The sequence below is a fragment of the Micropterus salmoides genome, unplaced genomic scaffold (genome assembly GCF_014851395.1).
Source record: "Micropterus salmoides isolate LMB-PRFRI ecotype aquatic unplaced genomic scaffold, ASM1485139v1 Ms_hic_scaffold_15, whole genome shotgun sequence".
Lineage (NCBI taxonomy): Eukaryota > Metazoa > Chordata > Actinopteri > Centrarchiformes > Centrarchidae > Micropterus > Micropterus salmoides.
In genome coordinates this window covers 28,458,829-28,474,529 of record NW_024040596.1, presented here as the reverse complement: position 1 = coordinate 28,474,529, position 15,701 = coordinate 28,458,829, and the positions used below count along the sequence as shown (strand labels likewise).

The 15,701-nt window shown below is 42.3% G+C and overlaps 1 protein-coding gene across 1 annotated transcript; it reads right to left on the bottom strand.

The window, feature by feature from the left end:
- Nucleotides 1-116: 116 nt before the first annotated feature.
- Nucleotides 117-14,996, bottom strand: LOC119904617 (diacylglycerol kinase eta). Its single transcript, XM_038721431.1, is given in 10 exon segments — nucleotides 117-227; nucleotides 569-666; nucleotides 669-789; nucleotides 1,132-1,240; nucleotides 1,324-1,486; nucleotides 4,846-4,948; nucleotides 5,546-5,671; nucleotides 6,035-6,141; nucleotides 11,933-12,065; nucleotides 13,611-14,996. Coding segments are annotated over 10 exon segments (1,110 nt in total). The 5' UTR covers nucleotides 13,665-14,996; the 3' UTR covers nucleotides 117-131.
- Between the last annotated feature and the right edge of the window lie 705 nt (nucleotides 14,997-15,701).

Here is a 15,701-nt window from a genome sequence, read left to right as displayed (position 1 = left end):
GTGTGTTAACCTGCAAGTGTATACTGTGTATTTGTGATAGGGCAATCTCAGTAGTAGTGCCAGTTTGTCCTGCCCCAAATTCATGTAGCTGGTTATTTTCTGTTTGGGTCATGCTGGTATGTTTAAAACACTTACTTGGCAGAGGAGATGACCACAGTTTGCTGCTCAGAGTTGAGGATCTTTGTGAGGTGAGCAGCTACTGAGTCTTCATAGGCTGAAATGTGAAACTGGAGAGAAAACATTTTTTTTTTAGAAGTATGCATGACTTTTTGTTGTATTTAGAAAACAATACATGACTGATGTTCTTGTAGTAGGCCCAACAATCTAAAGCAGATTTTTTTTAATCAGTACTTGAAACATTGCAAACCTTTCTAAAAGACTTGTTGTGTGGAAAACATTATTCCTTTGTCCAATTTTGAATTTAAGCTAAGGTGAAGCTGAATTGAAAATGTCAGGAACTATTTCCAGCATGTGCTCAACTACCTCCTACTCATGTCTGTCTGGATGCCCTGCTGGGTTTGATTGTGTCTGCTGATGCGTGTGAATATCTGTCAACTCCTGTGAGTACCTGGCAGTTGTCGGCTCCCTCAGGCGTGGTGGGGCAGCTGTGTTTGGGTGGGATCTTAATCTCGTAGGTCATGATGCTCCAGCGGTCCAGCATCTTGTGCTGGCCCTCTCTAACTTCTCCAGGGTCTGGGGCAGCTGGGTGTCATCGTCACATGATGGGCCCCAGCCCAGCACCCGTGCCAGATCATTGCCCGTGCCCAAGGGCAACACCCCCAGCTGGCACTGAAACACAGGCGGAGGGTTTATTTGACATCAGGGGAATACATGCCTGCTGCAATCAAAATGAGGACTGTGTGTGAGTGTGCATGTATGCTTGTGTGTGTATAATGAGCACGTCTTTATGTAAGCCGGCCAGGAGCAAAGGCAAAAAGCTAAACTGGCACAAGGACACCTCATTTTCTATCGACGTGTAGCTTACTCTCTCAGGAATATCTAGCTAATATGTTTATGACAGTAAGCAATTGTAATTGTAGCAACTGTAATTTATATATATATATAATTGATACAGGAGAAATAATATTTAAACACATTAGAATTGGCCTATAATACTGTTTATTACACTACCTGTTTGTGGAGATTGAGTTTGTCAATCTCTGAGAGGACCCAGCCAACACTCCCATCGCCTCCACACACCAGGATCCGGAAGTTGTCAAACTTCTGAAAGAGGCGTAGACTGACAAAACACACACACACACATTTATGTCTGCAGATATACACATCAGAATTTGTGGAGCTCTGTCAGTTTGATTTCCTCACCCAAGGTGGGGCCCGCCGTTGACCAGGTCAAAGACTTGAGCTGGGTTGAGGAGCTGTTTAAAGCGTCGTAGAAATTTCACTCCCTGGTTGTCACCACTTTTGGAATTGACGAAGACCAGGAGGGGACTGGCACATGATGGTGGACAGGTGGCCTTCCAGAAGCCTGAGGAGAAATCGCAACAGAAAGGGAGGAAATGAGTATCTGTTGGACGCCGCAGGCACCATAAACAGATTTTCAACAGTTTTTTTTGTAGTGGCATCAGATCTATCAGCAATAGATATCATAGTGAATTAAACCTGCATGACTGGATACCACTTGGGTCAAGTAGAAAAATATGTTTTTGTGCTTTTTGACTAAATTGTTGTGCCTCTTGTGTGTTTGTGTAGTTTCCATGTTGGAGAGGAGGTCATGTGGCTCAGGTCTCATCTGTTTGGCGACCAGTGTTGGGGAGTAACTAGAATTTAATTACATTTTTTTTTACATTGTAATGGGTTACAGTTACTGTGAAAAATGTGTTTTTAAATTAACATTACTTATGAAAATTTTCATGATTACATTAAGGGTTAAATGTCAATATTTTCTTGGCTAGTTTAGGCCATATACACTCACCGGCCACTTTATTAGGTACACCTGTTCAAATGCTTGTTAACACAAATAGCTAATCAGCCAATGTGAAGACTGGTTCGAGATGACAGAAAGGCAACAGTGACTCAAATAACTCGTTACAACCAAGGTATGCAGAATACCGTCTCTAAACGCACAACAAGTCAAACCTTGAAGCAGATGGGCTACAGCGGCAGAAGACCACACCGGTGCCACTCCTGCCATCTAAGAACCAGAAACTGAGGCTACAATTCACACAGGCTCACCAAAATTGGACAATATAAGATTGTAAAGACATTTGGTAATGCACCACATCACAAAGCTCAAATCATCTCAAACTGGTTTCTTGAACATGACAAGAAGTTCACTGTACTCCAGTGGCCTCCACAGTCACCAGATCTCAATCCAATAGAGCACCTTTGGGATGTGGTGGAACGGGAGATTCGATAATGGATGTGCAGCTGACAAATCTGGAGCAACTGCGTGATGCAATCATGTCAATATGGACCAAAGTCTCTGAGGAATGTTTCCAACACCGTGTTGAAAGTATGCCTCGAAGAATCAAGGCAGTTCTGAAGGCAAAACGGGGTCCAACACGGTACTAGTAAGGTGCACCTAAAAAAGTGGCCGGTAAGTGTATATAATATATATATATATATATATATATATATATTCATTTTGTTGCTTTGCATGTTTTTCATGTGCACAATGTCGTCCTTTGCCATTTACAGCCACAGCCGTATAGTAAAGTTTGATGCTATTCTGATGCTTTTGATTAGTTCTCATGTTTGACTTTGCAGCGCCACCTGTCTGCCAGATAAACTGCCTCTCAAGCTGTCTTTTGAAAATGGTTAACAGTTTAAAACATTTCAACATCATTACTTTGATAAAGTAATTAAAATAGTGACACTACTCTTACATTTTAAAACTAACTTGTAATCAATAACCTATTACATTACATACACTCTTGGCAACACATGGATGTTACTCGATGAAATTCTTTATATATGTTTACAACGTATAATTTTGTCATCCTGATTGTCCACACAGTAATTTTACAATATTGCTCTACTGCATCTGTCTGTCCTGGAAGACGGATCCTTCCTCTAGTGCTTTTTTTGAGGTTTCTAACATTTCTTCCCCTATAAAAGGGTTTATTTGGGGATTTTTTCCTTATTCTAGAGGGTCTAAACATAGAGGGTGTTGTATATTCTACACATTGTAAAGCCTCTTGAGGCAAATTTGTGATATTGGACAACTTGATATTGACTGACTTAGACTGATCCTTTCATATTCTGTAACCAGCAACCAGGGTACAGCTCAAACTAGAGCAGCAGGGCTGTTAAACAACCTCATCAAAGTCTCATGAGTGAGACTGCGTGTAAAAATACATTGGAGCACAGCACATGCCAAAAACACGTGTTTTGCTTTATAGTAGAGCACACACACTCACAAGCACACACGCACACACACACACATACAGAAATCTCACTGTGTTGATAGCTACTGTATGTGCATATTTGGTTTTCCTCCATATTATGGTGTGTGTGTGTGTGTGTGTGTGTGGCACTGATATCTGCTCCTGGCACTCCCTCTTTTCCCTGTACCACTGGCATCTTCCTTCACTCTCACTCTCTCTGTGATGTTGTCAGTAAAGGATGGGTTGAGGGAGGGTGAGTGGAAGATGAGGAAGGGAGGGGGTGAAGGGGAGGTGGAGTCACGGCGCTCCAGCACGTGCTGCAGTCTTCCCCCGCAGCCAATTACAACCAAACTCCCCCTCTTCCCAGCCTACATTTGGGCAGAGGGGGTCCTGGAACGTGAGGAGATGCAGAGAGAGTGAAGGACACAGAGAGTGAGAGAGAGAGAGAGACGAAGGATTTTTTCTTTTACTTTCCCTTCTTCCTTTTTCTGCTTTTGTCTTATCCTTCATCTGGATTCCCATCCTCCCTTTCTCTGACTTTCTTTTATCCAGCTACCAATTAGCCAATGCCAGCTTTTCACAGACTCAGTGGGCTGTGTGTCTACTGTGTGTGTGTGCGTGTGTGTGTGTGTGTGCATGCGAGAACCAGCCATTAGCTTCAGCAACAGTAATCCAATCACACATGCTTATCTGAGTCTGTCTTGCAGGTGCTGATCTCCAACTACAATGGGTTTAATGTGAGCTTTGAAAAGCACACATACACACACATACACATATGAGCAAAGAAACACAGACAACACATACACACTTTGTTGAATAGACAGCCTGAATGGAGCCTCAGGTTACACAACATGTTAATGTTAAATATGTGTGTCAATTTTCACAGAAAGTTGGGAATTAATTCTTCTCACACACACATCCTGTCTCATAATACTGATCTATTTTAAACCCTCACAGAGGTGTGTGCCAATCTGTCAGATAAGGCTATTTTTGACCACCTCGCTATACAACAGTCAATTTCCTGGAACACATACTGGTGTCCCGTCTCTCTCTATAATAGCTGTTATGACTAGCAGGAAACTAATAACAAAATGTGGATTTGATGCTGAGACCAATTACCCACAGGGAAAATAATGATATTGTCTTTTTCTTTCTGTTTTCTGTCACATGTTCCAGCAGTTTACAAGGGAAGTGTGTGTGTGTGTGTGTGTGTGTGTGTGTGTAAATGATGGATTCTGTTGTGTTGACCAAACCAGTGCATCATCACACTCTCCCTCCCTCCTGCCACAGTCCTTCCATGTGACAGCGCAAAAGGTCAAAGTTCAGAGACAAGACATCATCCCACCAAATAGGGAAAAATCTCATTTATTTATCTCTGAAATATAACGATTGCTCCAACGTGCATCAACCTCTGACCCTTTGGGCGAGTCAGCATGATTGTATGTGTGTGTGTGAGTGTGTATCTGTGTGTGTGTGTATGCATGTGTGTGTCGCCCACCATCGGAGTCAATGCTGTTGAGCGCCGTAGGGGGAATGATGGAGACTTTGCACTGTCCAAGAGGACACTTGCGAGGGTACAGGTCCATACAGGCTGTGTGCACCTAAGAAGAACAGCAAATACAAGATTCAAGACTTTAATATCATTTATCTCACATTGATGTACAACAGCAATGACATAAAATTCCCTACGAGTATGGTGACTTAAAAGAAAGAGACCAATAAATGATATCAATGATTTACTTCAATATTATTTTAATAGTTGATTTAACATCTGGCTAAGGGACAACAGTGGGAAATTTGGATAACACTGGCACATTTACAGTAATGTTAAGGAATGCATTGTGCCTGTAAAAATAAATAAATAAATACTAAATTATTGATCTTAATCTTATAACAGAGAAGCGACATATGTATGTGTTTATGAAAGTTTATGTAACTGTGGTTGCCAGCATGCTAAACAAGCAGTTACCATTGCAAACTTACATTCTACAAACCATTAACAAAAATACAATACTGTCATTTTGACATATGAACACATCAAGCCACATTTAGTGCTGAGACAATGCTTTTTGTTGTCTTAAATGTTCTGATTACCATTAAAATGATCAGCTTCTTGTCTAATTTTAATCCTGTTTAAATGACAATGTAATCTAGCGGGGGCAAATTAAGCATTTAGGCATATGTGACAGATGTCTCACCATAGCTTTGCACCAGAGGCAGCGCCAGTCCTGCAGTCTGAGTACGCTGCCACATGTCTTATCACACACGGCACACTTGGCACTGACGGGCAGGTTGCCTTCCAACCACTGGTGAGGCATAGCAATCTGTAGGTTCAACACACACACACAAACACACACCCACACACATGGTTCAAGAAATAGGCAGCATCAATTGCTTTGAATCCAGAGAACTCATTTCAACATGCTTAGCATTGATATGAAATGGGTTCTCTATAGGCAAACAATACAAGTCAGTGTTTCAGCATTTCTTTCAGAAATTTATTTTTTCTTTGCTTGGGGAAAATCCTCCAAAACATCATTTTAACCATCATAGGTAACAAACAAGGCTAATATAGTTCTTACACTGTTAGCAGCTCCTGAAGATGTGGTTACCTAATGCATTACAATATACTATGAATGCCTTTAAATACAGAAACCATAGATAACTTCACACACAAAAATACTTACCCCATCCTCATCCTCAATAATATCCTTTCCTATGGAAGCCAGGGTGGTCCATTTACAGTTGTTGGTGGCTCTGACAGCACAGCGTTTATGGGCTTTGAATTTGCACACTGAAAGACACAAACAACCAACACACATAAGAGTCTGACAGCGTTTTCCAGCATAGCAATTACTCAGCAGCTTTATTTTGTGGCACTACATTAGACGGATGCAGTTGAAGAACACAAATGAAACATTAATTGTGTTACAGCAAATAGTTATGAACTTTACTTCTAATTATGTGATGGGAATTACATTTAGTAAATGCCCAGGCATTTTCAAACACTGAGGTAATATAAGAAGTTCCTAGGCTAACTGTACCTAAAATACCAAACTTTCACAGATTTCTGTGGATCCTTTTCTCAACAAGCTGAAAAACACTGGACACTGATGCATGATTCAGAGACAGACACACCCCGCAAAGTACAGTGTTCTAATGAATCAAGCCCTAATGAGATGTCAGCGTGTGTAATTACTAACCTCCCTAAGCCTGTTCTACTGTTAGGAATCTAGTAGACAGAAGAAGCAAAGCATGAGGACTTAGCTCCACATCACAGGTTTCAAACCCTTTATCAGTAGCCAGCAACAGGCAGCCAGCCAGGCTAAGAAAGACTTAAACCCTGGACCACACAGGACAGGTGGATCCAGCTCCACATTAAAAGCTACCTGCTGTACTGTCTGGATACTGTGTCAAAACCGTACATCTGACAGTGACTCACATACTGCACATCCATTTGTGTGTTTCTGCAGTATTAGTCACTTAGCTCTGCAGATGAACAGGTGAAAGTAAACGCCTGCTACATGTAATCAGCTCCAAGATAATCCTTAGTCGCCTCATCTCAGTAACACATTATCGCAGTAGGCAAATGAGGAAAAAGCAGACCACATAGCTATATTGCACATTTTCCCTCCCACTCATTCATCAACACCACTCAGCATCATGTACACTGGCAGAGTGACATGAGGCCAGATGTACTGCAAGCATAGGTCAGCCCTGGTTTCTATCAGCTACACTTAGAACTATTACACATACTAGTACATATTCCAGTCGGGTTGAGTTACCACACTATTTACAGTTTTTTAAAGGAATACTTTGACACTTCAGGAAATACTCTTATTTCTTTTCCAAAGTTATATGAGAAGATCATATTTGTCCATTAAACATAAGATAACAGTCCGCTTAGCATACGAGGTTCACATTACCCTCGCAACACCGCAACTTGTTGTTGTTTGTTCTGTTTTGTGTTTGGAATAAACAAATGAGATATGCTAATGCATTTATAAGTTGATTTGTGAGCTTTAGTAGGCAGGTGTTTTTTTGTTAGTTTTTTTACATTTGGACAGATGCAGGCTAGCTGTCCTCCTGCTTCTAGTCTTTCAGAGAAGCTAAACAAACCCTCTCCTGGCTCCAGTTTAGTATTTAACAGATATGAGAGTGACACAAATCCTTTCATCTAACTCTCAGCAAGAAAGCAAATAAGTGCGTTATAAAAATACTTTCTCTATTCCTTTAAAATGGCTGATGTACCAATGAGTATTTTAAACAAAGACAAACAGGATAAGCAAAGATCCTGCTGTATCTCTGTTGGTAACTAAATGACTTTTAAAACTTCGTCTGTCAAGGCTCACTCAGTATGCATGAGAAGGTAACCACTTTAACATCGGGAGCGGCAGTTACACGTTTCTCACATTTGATTTTTAATGTGCTTAATGCAGAATGCTCTAAATAAGAAACAAGAGTGAAATGTAAATATAAAATGAATATTTCCTGTAAAGATGTACAGGCAGACAGGAGATTGCTCTCGCCTTCTTCTTCTCCATTAGGCTGAGGCACTTAGCAGACTCATGAATAATGTCGGTACTCTGGGGAACTTTGCTTCTGGCTACCCCACCCATGCTCATACACAACACTGATCGATGTGTCAATCTAGTCTACCGCTAAATGTTGTTAGAGAGCATTAGCAGAACATTAAGAGAATTCAGAGGACATGATACCACTGCCTGTTAATAGCCAGGCCATAGCCAGAGTGTTCACAAACCAGACTGGAAGAAAACACTGTGTGTAGACCTATGATTGTATGTGTGAGAGTGAAATAGAGACAGAAAGGAAGAAGAGTTTGTCTTTGTTTGTGTTTGTGTGTCTGCGGCTTGGTAGCACAAATCAATCCCCACCGAATGTCCTGCGTAGGAAATCGAAGGGAAATTTAAGCCGCGTTGATTGCTGTGAAACTGTTTGGCTGGCTGCTCTCGACGTTTAATAGAGACACTCTCCTGCCCTCGTCTGTTTTTTTTTTTCTTCTCTCCCTCTTTCTACCATTCTCACATCCTGTTTCTCATTCACATGGCTGATCATCCACCTCTCATAGTCTCTCATTTGCCAGTGCTCCGAGTCAGACAGTAGGCTCCTATTGGATTTTACTTAACAACTCATGTGCTCAATGTGGATCTATAACTTGGTATGAGTGTTATATATTAACAGTAAACAAAACAGCTGTGTGTTAATAAATCTAGGGTGAAAGAAATGTGAGAGGGAATCTTTACAAGGTCAATACAGAGCTCCATTAGCTACCCTGTGTCCACAATTCAAATTGCATCCTCCTATTGTTTATTAAAAGTGTGTGTATGTGTGAGAGTAGTAAAATGTTGATCTAATGACTTGGTCTTTTGTATCTCTCTCCATCCCTATGTCTTTTTCTTTGCCTTCTGCTCTGAATATGAGAGGATAATGAGCCCTGAGTGGAGAGGCTCTTACTGTCTTCACACATACAAACCAAACCAAGCACACCCATGCATTAGGGTTGGAAATCTCCAGAGGCCCCACGATACGATATTATCACGATACTCCTCACTTGAGGTCAATGATGTCACACAATCTCTGTGCTCTACACTAAGATCGTGCCTGGATAGCCTGTGTCCTCTATCCACCAAGCCTGCTCGCCCAAACCAGTCCCACCCGTGGCTAACTGATACTATCCGTGGGCTCCGTACTGATCTCAGAGCGGCTGAAAGAAAATGGCGAAAAACCAAAGACCCCGCCGACCTTAAGGGCTACCAATTGCTCCTATCCTCCTTCTCAACAAGCATCAAAGTGCTACCAAAACTGCGTTCTATAATAACAGAATTAGCAGTGCCACTGACTCAAGGAAATTATTTTCTACTTTTAAAGCGCTACTAAATCCTCCTCTACCTCCACCACCCACAAACTTTTCTGCTGATTCCTTTGCTGCCTTCTTCACAGGCAAAGTGGCGGCTATAACTAGCCAATTCTCTGAAACATTCAAACTCTGCCATTGTAGTAGTCCTACTACATCTTTTCCTCTGCCCTCCCAGGTCAGTGGTTCTTCACTCTCCTCGTTTACTCCTCTCACAGAGAGCGAAGTATCAGAACTCCAACTACATGCCCTAAGGTCAGCTAAAGCTGCAGCCCAATCCTCGGTTCTTCTCCTGCTTGACCTATCAGCTGCCTTTGACACAGTCAAACATAGGATCCTGCTATCCGCTCTCTCAGCAATGGGCATCTCGAGTAAAGCACTCCTGTGGTTCGAATCCTACCTCTCGGGGTGTTCCTACAATGTTTTGTGGCAAGGACAATTATCCCCCTCCCACTGCCTCTCCACAGGGGTGCCCCAAGGCTCAGTGCTAGGGCCCCTTCACTTCTCAGTTTACACCACCTCACTGGGGCCGATCAGTTGCTCGCATGGCTTCTCTTACCACTGCTACGCAGACGATACGCAACTCTACTTATCCTTCACCGTCTCGGCACGGATCACGGACTGTCTCTCGGACATATCTGCATGGATGAAGGCTTCCCACCTTCAACTAAACCTCTCTAAGACTGAACTCTTGGTCAATCCAGCCAAGCAATCTATCCACCATAACATCACACTACAAACTGACTCCTCAGCCATCACTCCAACCAAGGTGGTGAGAAACTTGGGTGTCATGATTCATGACCAGCTGTCCTTTTAAGACCATGTTGGTGCTGTCTCCCGGTCATGCCGCTTTGCTCTATACAACATAAGGAAAATCAGGCCCTACCTCACTCAGTACGCCACCCAGTTTCTGGTACAGGCCATGGTTATCTCTCGCCTCGACTATTGCAATGCCCTCCTAGCAGGTCTTCCAGCTTGTGCAGTGAAACCCTTACAAATGGTTGAGAACGCAGCAGCACGTCTGGTTTCTGATCAGCTCAAAAAGACTCATGTCACTCCATTACTCAGTGGCTCCCCGTGGCCTCCAGAATCAAATTCAAGTCACTAATGCTTGCATACAGAGTGACTACTGGGTCTGCACCCATCTACCTAAACTCCATAATACAAAGTTACGTTCCTTCTCGGTCGCTACGCTCCTCCAACAAACGCCGCCTGGCTCTGCCATCCCTTCATACAAAGCAATCCCAGTCCCAGCTATTCTCATCTGTGACACCACGATGGTGGAACGAGCTACCACACGCCATCAGAGCAGGGGCGTCCCTCTCTAACTTCAAGAAGCTCTTGAAAACTCATCTCTTCCGAGAACACTTCTTCTTATAACACCTCTAACTTCTAACCTCTAACATGCACGTCCTGCGCTCTTCTTCTTGCTTGGATGTTGTTCCTCAAATGTAAGTCGCTTTGGATAAAAGCGTCTGCCAAATGAGTAAATGTAAATGTAAAGATTTATATTGCGATTCTATTTTATCGCGATTTTAAATATATTGAGATATATTGCAATTTATTACCTTTTTCCAACTTCCAATTAGGTCCCTAAAGTCAAACTTTGTAAGCATCTGTTTATCTAAAAAGATACATTTCTCTGTTCATATCACTTTTTCAGTCCTCTATATGGTCCTGTTAAGTTTTTCTAGTGGACTAAAAAAGCAATAGATTTTATTATTCTAGCACCAAAAAGTTAAAACTCCCATCTGCAATTTATATAATAAAATAAAGATACTTGGCATCCGTGTATCGATAAAGTATTGCCATGGCAAATATCACGATACTATGCTGTATCGATTTTTTCCCCCACCCCTACCATGCATGGACTGAGACGTGTGCACACATACACATGCATGCACTCACAGGGGAACATTAGCAAAATTAGAACGAGGATATGCAGATGGTGCTCATTAGGGTCTGCTGCCTGTCACTGACAATTTACACCAGCTAAAAAAAACACAGAAGAGTGTGAACCTCCACCGTCAACCCCTTTTCTCCCTAACACCCCACCTCACTGTTCTTTCAAGGTGAGGAGATGTGGCGTCATCCATGGGATGTGTTAACAGTTGTCCCTGTTATAGCTAAATGGAGAGATGTGAAATGCCAAAGTAAAATTGAAAAGCCTGAGTCAACACTTATCTAGACCAGAGCATGACATAAAAGCATGTGGATACAGAGTGACATTTAATTCATATGCTGGTGCAACGTTAATGGCAGTTCACCACAAGCTCTTTTCACCCCCTCTACTTCAAGCTAACAGTTTGATGAGCATCCCACTTCACAACACAGAGCTTCACAAAGACTCACTCTGGCTTTGGCTTATCCAATCTGCTACATTTGGACAGAATTTCCTCACTTCAATGACTCACAAGTTCTTACGCCACATATTCATATTCTTTCCCAAAGTACCTATATAAACTGCCAGCACTCAGGCTTGCATTTCCAAATGATCTGTTCCAACACAACGGTATGTCTGATCTTTCAAAAGACAGTAGGAAGTCCACCTATAAGCCAGTAATTAGAAGTAGAAATGAGTGAGAGCTGCATCAAAAGATCATGGATTAAAAGGGTGTTACGTAAGAAAACACTGTGCGAAAGAGTGAATCAGCAAATACGTTCACATGTTTCACGGTAAGCATGTGTAGTGCTTGTGTGTGCTACCTACCTTCACAGGAAAGGCCGTGAGACGTGACCCCAGACAAGCTATCTTTGCAGACGTTGCAAAAGGTGGGCCGTGCATGGGAGCAGGCGTACCAGTTGTGCATCCCTGAGAAATGTTCCACATTAAACTGTGCCGTCTGGCAAAGAAGAGGTTAAAACAGGTTGGCGGCACTGGGATGACAGTCACAGAAAGGCAAGCACAGTGCACAACATCATCATGGCAATAACACGTACAATGACATATCTACTGTAGGTTTTATTACAAATGACTGCATATTACCGTTACTGACTGTCTTCATTGTAATTGCGAGCATCACAATGTTTGACATGAAAAATAGAAATGACCTTTTCAGATTGAGTACATTAATTCCTTGTGTATTAGCTTTCCCTAATATTTATAATTCACTTTCCCCAATGTCTGGTCTTACTACTCTATAGGAGCCTCATGAAGACGAGATCTGGGGAAATGCCTGGCAATGTGACTCTGCTGCTTCGTGATTTTGACACCTGGTCAAAAGAAAAAAAAAAGGATGCTTCTATAACAGTTAAGTGTATGGAGAGAGAGAGCCCACTGTGCAGCGAAAGCTAATGTGAGCAGTGTACTGTACAAGTGTGGGCGTTGCGTCTGCAGTAGTTGGTGCAGCCCAGGACACACTTTGTGTCTCATAAGTAGAATTGTAACAGGTGCTTACAAAACTGGGACATTTAGATTCCTACACAAGAAAACACAGCAATTAAAATGGTGTGATGTTGACATCTCGGCACGGGTGCGTGTGCGTTCGCGTGCGCACATGTGTGCACCCTGTGATGTGTGAGCTCGGGGGGTGCTGCTGCATTGCAGTGCAGTAAGGGGGTAAGGGATGGGGTCTTATGTAAGATTTCAGTCCCAAATCAAAGCCATTAAAATGCAGTACTGCTTTCTTCCTGCGCTCCCCTTCTCCCCCGCACTTGCCACAACCCGTCGCTGTCAACACGAAGCCCAGAATCATACTCCTCTTACAGCTTTTGCTGACAGTGGAATATTAAGTTACAGTCAGTGTGATGAAAAAAAAATCCCACTGGGACAGTCGTGCTGATGGCCTGTTTTCTAGATTCTTCCAGAAACAGTGTCTTGGATAAAAAAAAACTAGCATTAAAATGAGTGTTGTGGTAAGTGACTGGGGAGGCAGTCACTCCCTGTTTATGTGTTATCAAGTGAGTTATAAGGGGTAAAAGAATTGGGCTGTTGCAGAATAAGACAATGATTTTTGATGGTCAACATGTGTCTGGTTTTTGTGTGTGTGAGTATACATAGTTTGATACTGATTATACTGCGTGCGTGTCTTCCTTACTGTATCTCTGACTGTGGCGGAGTACACCTGTGACTGTACATGTGCATCCTTGCGTGCATATGTGTGTTCGCCGGTGCTTTGGGGATCTGAATCTGAACATGAGGTTGTTGCTTCTGCATTAACAGCTTCGTAGAGCCCCCAGTTGCCTTCAGTGTACTGTATAATAAAGAATATCTGGTGAAAAAACAGCAACATCCCTGTCAAACTATCCAAAAGAGGATCCACCTTAACACAAATCTATTGTTCCTGCATCTCCTAACATTCCCCGCCTCTCTCCTCCATCTTTTCGCACCCTCCCCACCACAGACACAAACTTGCATGGATCTGTCTATGAGTTAAAGGGATTCTTACCTCGTAATGTTCTCTGGACTGGACGGACTTCAGTGAACTGATCCAGTCCTCCATCTCTTTCCGGTTCTCAGCACAGAGGATGAGCCTACGGAACGGAGTGATCACCTGGAGGGAGAGCGTGGGATGTGTGCACGGGAGAATGAGTGAGACAGACAAGTGTGGCAAGAAAGAGAGAGATTAATGTTTCCAGTGCTCTCCTCCTCAGCCTGCGGTGCCACTGAGAGGAGAGAGTGTTCGGCTCTGTCTTTAAGGGAAGCCCCCTCCCTCTTCCTCTCTCTCTCTCCCTCTCATTAACTCTAGCTCTCTCGTCCCTTAACACCTTCTTGAGTATGTCTTTTCCTTTGCTCCAACATTTTTCTTTCTCAACCCTCTCTTTCTCTCGCTCTTAGCTCTTCATGTCGCTTTGAGGCAGATATGTACTGACAGGCGAAGCGCCTCAGTAAAGGCTAAGAGCTTCTCGCCCACCGCCTCCCCCTCTCTTTCCCTCTCTCTCTGTGTATATGTGTTTAAAGGACAGGCTCCCTGTAGATAACCCTACAGACATACACCACTCGCTCAACAACCCATCACTTATTTATGCTCTCTCATCTCTTCTTTCTCTCCATCTCTTTCTGGCTTCACATGTCCTTATGTTATCGCTATTTACCTTAGATAGAGAAGTGAGGCTGAATACAGGCACTGGTAACACACACACACTGACGGCAATTTCACGCTAATCAATATTCATGTACTAGCAGTGATGCTAATATTTCTTTCCCTCTGTGAGGAACGGTACGTATGATTAATTACAGTCCTAAACACGGACGTCCTCCTCTTAAACCTCCTGAATTTGAAGAGGTTTTAAACAGCTTGTTATTTCTGTTTGATTTGGTGGATTGTCTCATCAGACAACATGACATTACTGGGAACAAACTGCAACCATTTAAACGGTTTTAACACTGTGAATGATATTTACTAAACCTTCCGTATATACCAACAGACTGACATTTCTTGTCACTAAAATGTTCTATTTTACATTATATTAATGAGCCCAGCTGCAGCCCAGCTAATTAAGATCTGATCTGTTTTGCACAAGTCTGGAAATCAAAGTAACGCAAAAGAAAGTGCTTGAAATACTGGTTGGAGTGTGGATACTTTTGTAGCTGTAGTCTTCCTCAACTATTTGTGGAGATGTGTTTTATATCACCTAAATAATGGAATGTTATCAGCTCAATCAAAAGATCAGAGATGTAATTAAAAAGCCTTCCTGGAGTTATAAGATTTTTGAGTTTTGGAAACAAGATAATTGCTGTAAATACTAATCTATCAGGTATCTTTAATATGTACTTAATTGGCTACTTAATTTGTCTAACACTGGGCTGAACATCTCGTAGACTAACAAAAAAAAACATTCAAGCAGAAGGAAAAAGCTGCTGCACTGTTGCACTTTTTGTCTGGTGTTGTGGAACTAAAGTGACCTTATATGCATATTTTAATTTCCTGCAACATTATTTACTGCTGTTATTACTATTCATTCTGAATCACTACTGGGAACAGATAAAGTCGTCTGTAGCTCTCTCACTCACTGTTTCAACTTGTTTGTGTCTGACAATGACAATGCCTCAGATTTTACACCTGCTTTCCCCTGGTATAGAATTTCAGGTACGTTTTCCTTTGCTGCAGAGGACAGCTGGCAAGGATAAGGACAAGTGGACAGCTGGCTTGTATAAATTTCAATTCCCTCCTCCTATATTTTGCATCTCTAAGCTGGAACACAATACAAACTGCATGAGCGAAAAAAATACAATTTAACAGATTTACCAATACAAAACCTCAATGTGGCAATTCAGTAAATGCAGGCAAAAGAAAAGGGGACAGTATAGTAGTAGAGTGACAGTGATAAATACGCCCCTTCACACAGAGTGTGCAGAGTTTGTTGTGTGTGTTGTTTGTTCTCCTCCAAAGTGCTCATTGATTTTTCAACGCACATTTTAGACCAACTATTCACCATAATTTGAAGCCATACACTCGGCTGCTGTGGAGGTTCCTACACTCATAATTGGATAAAAGTGCAACTGTGCAACCTACACATCATGTGGCCTAAACACACCT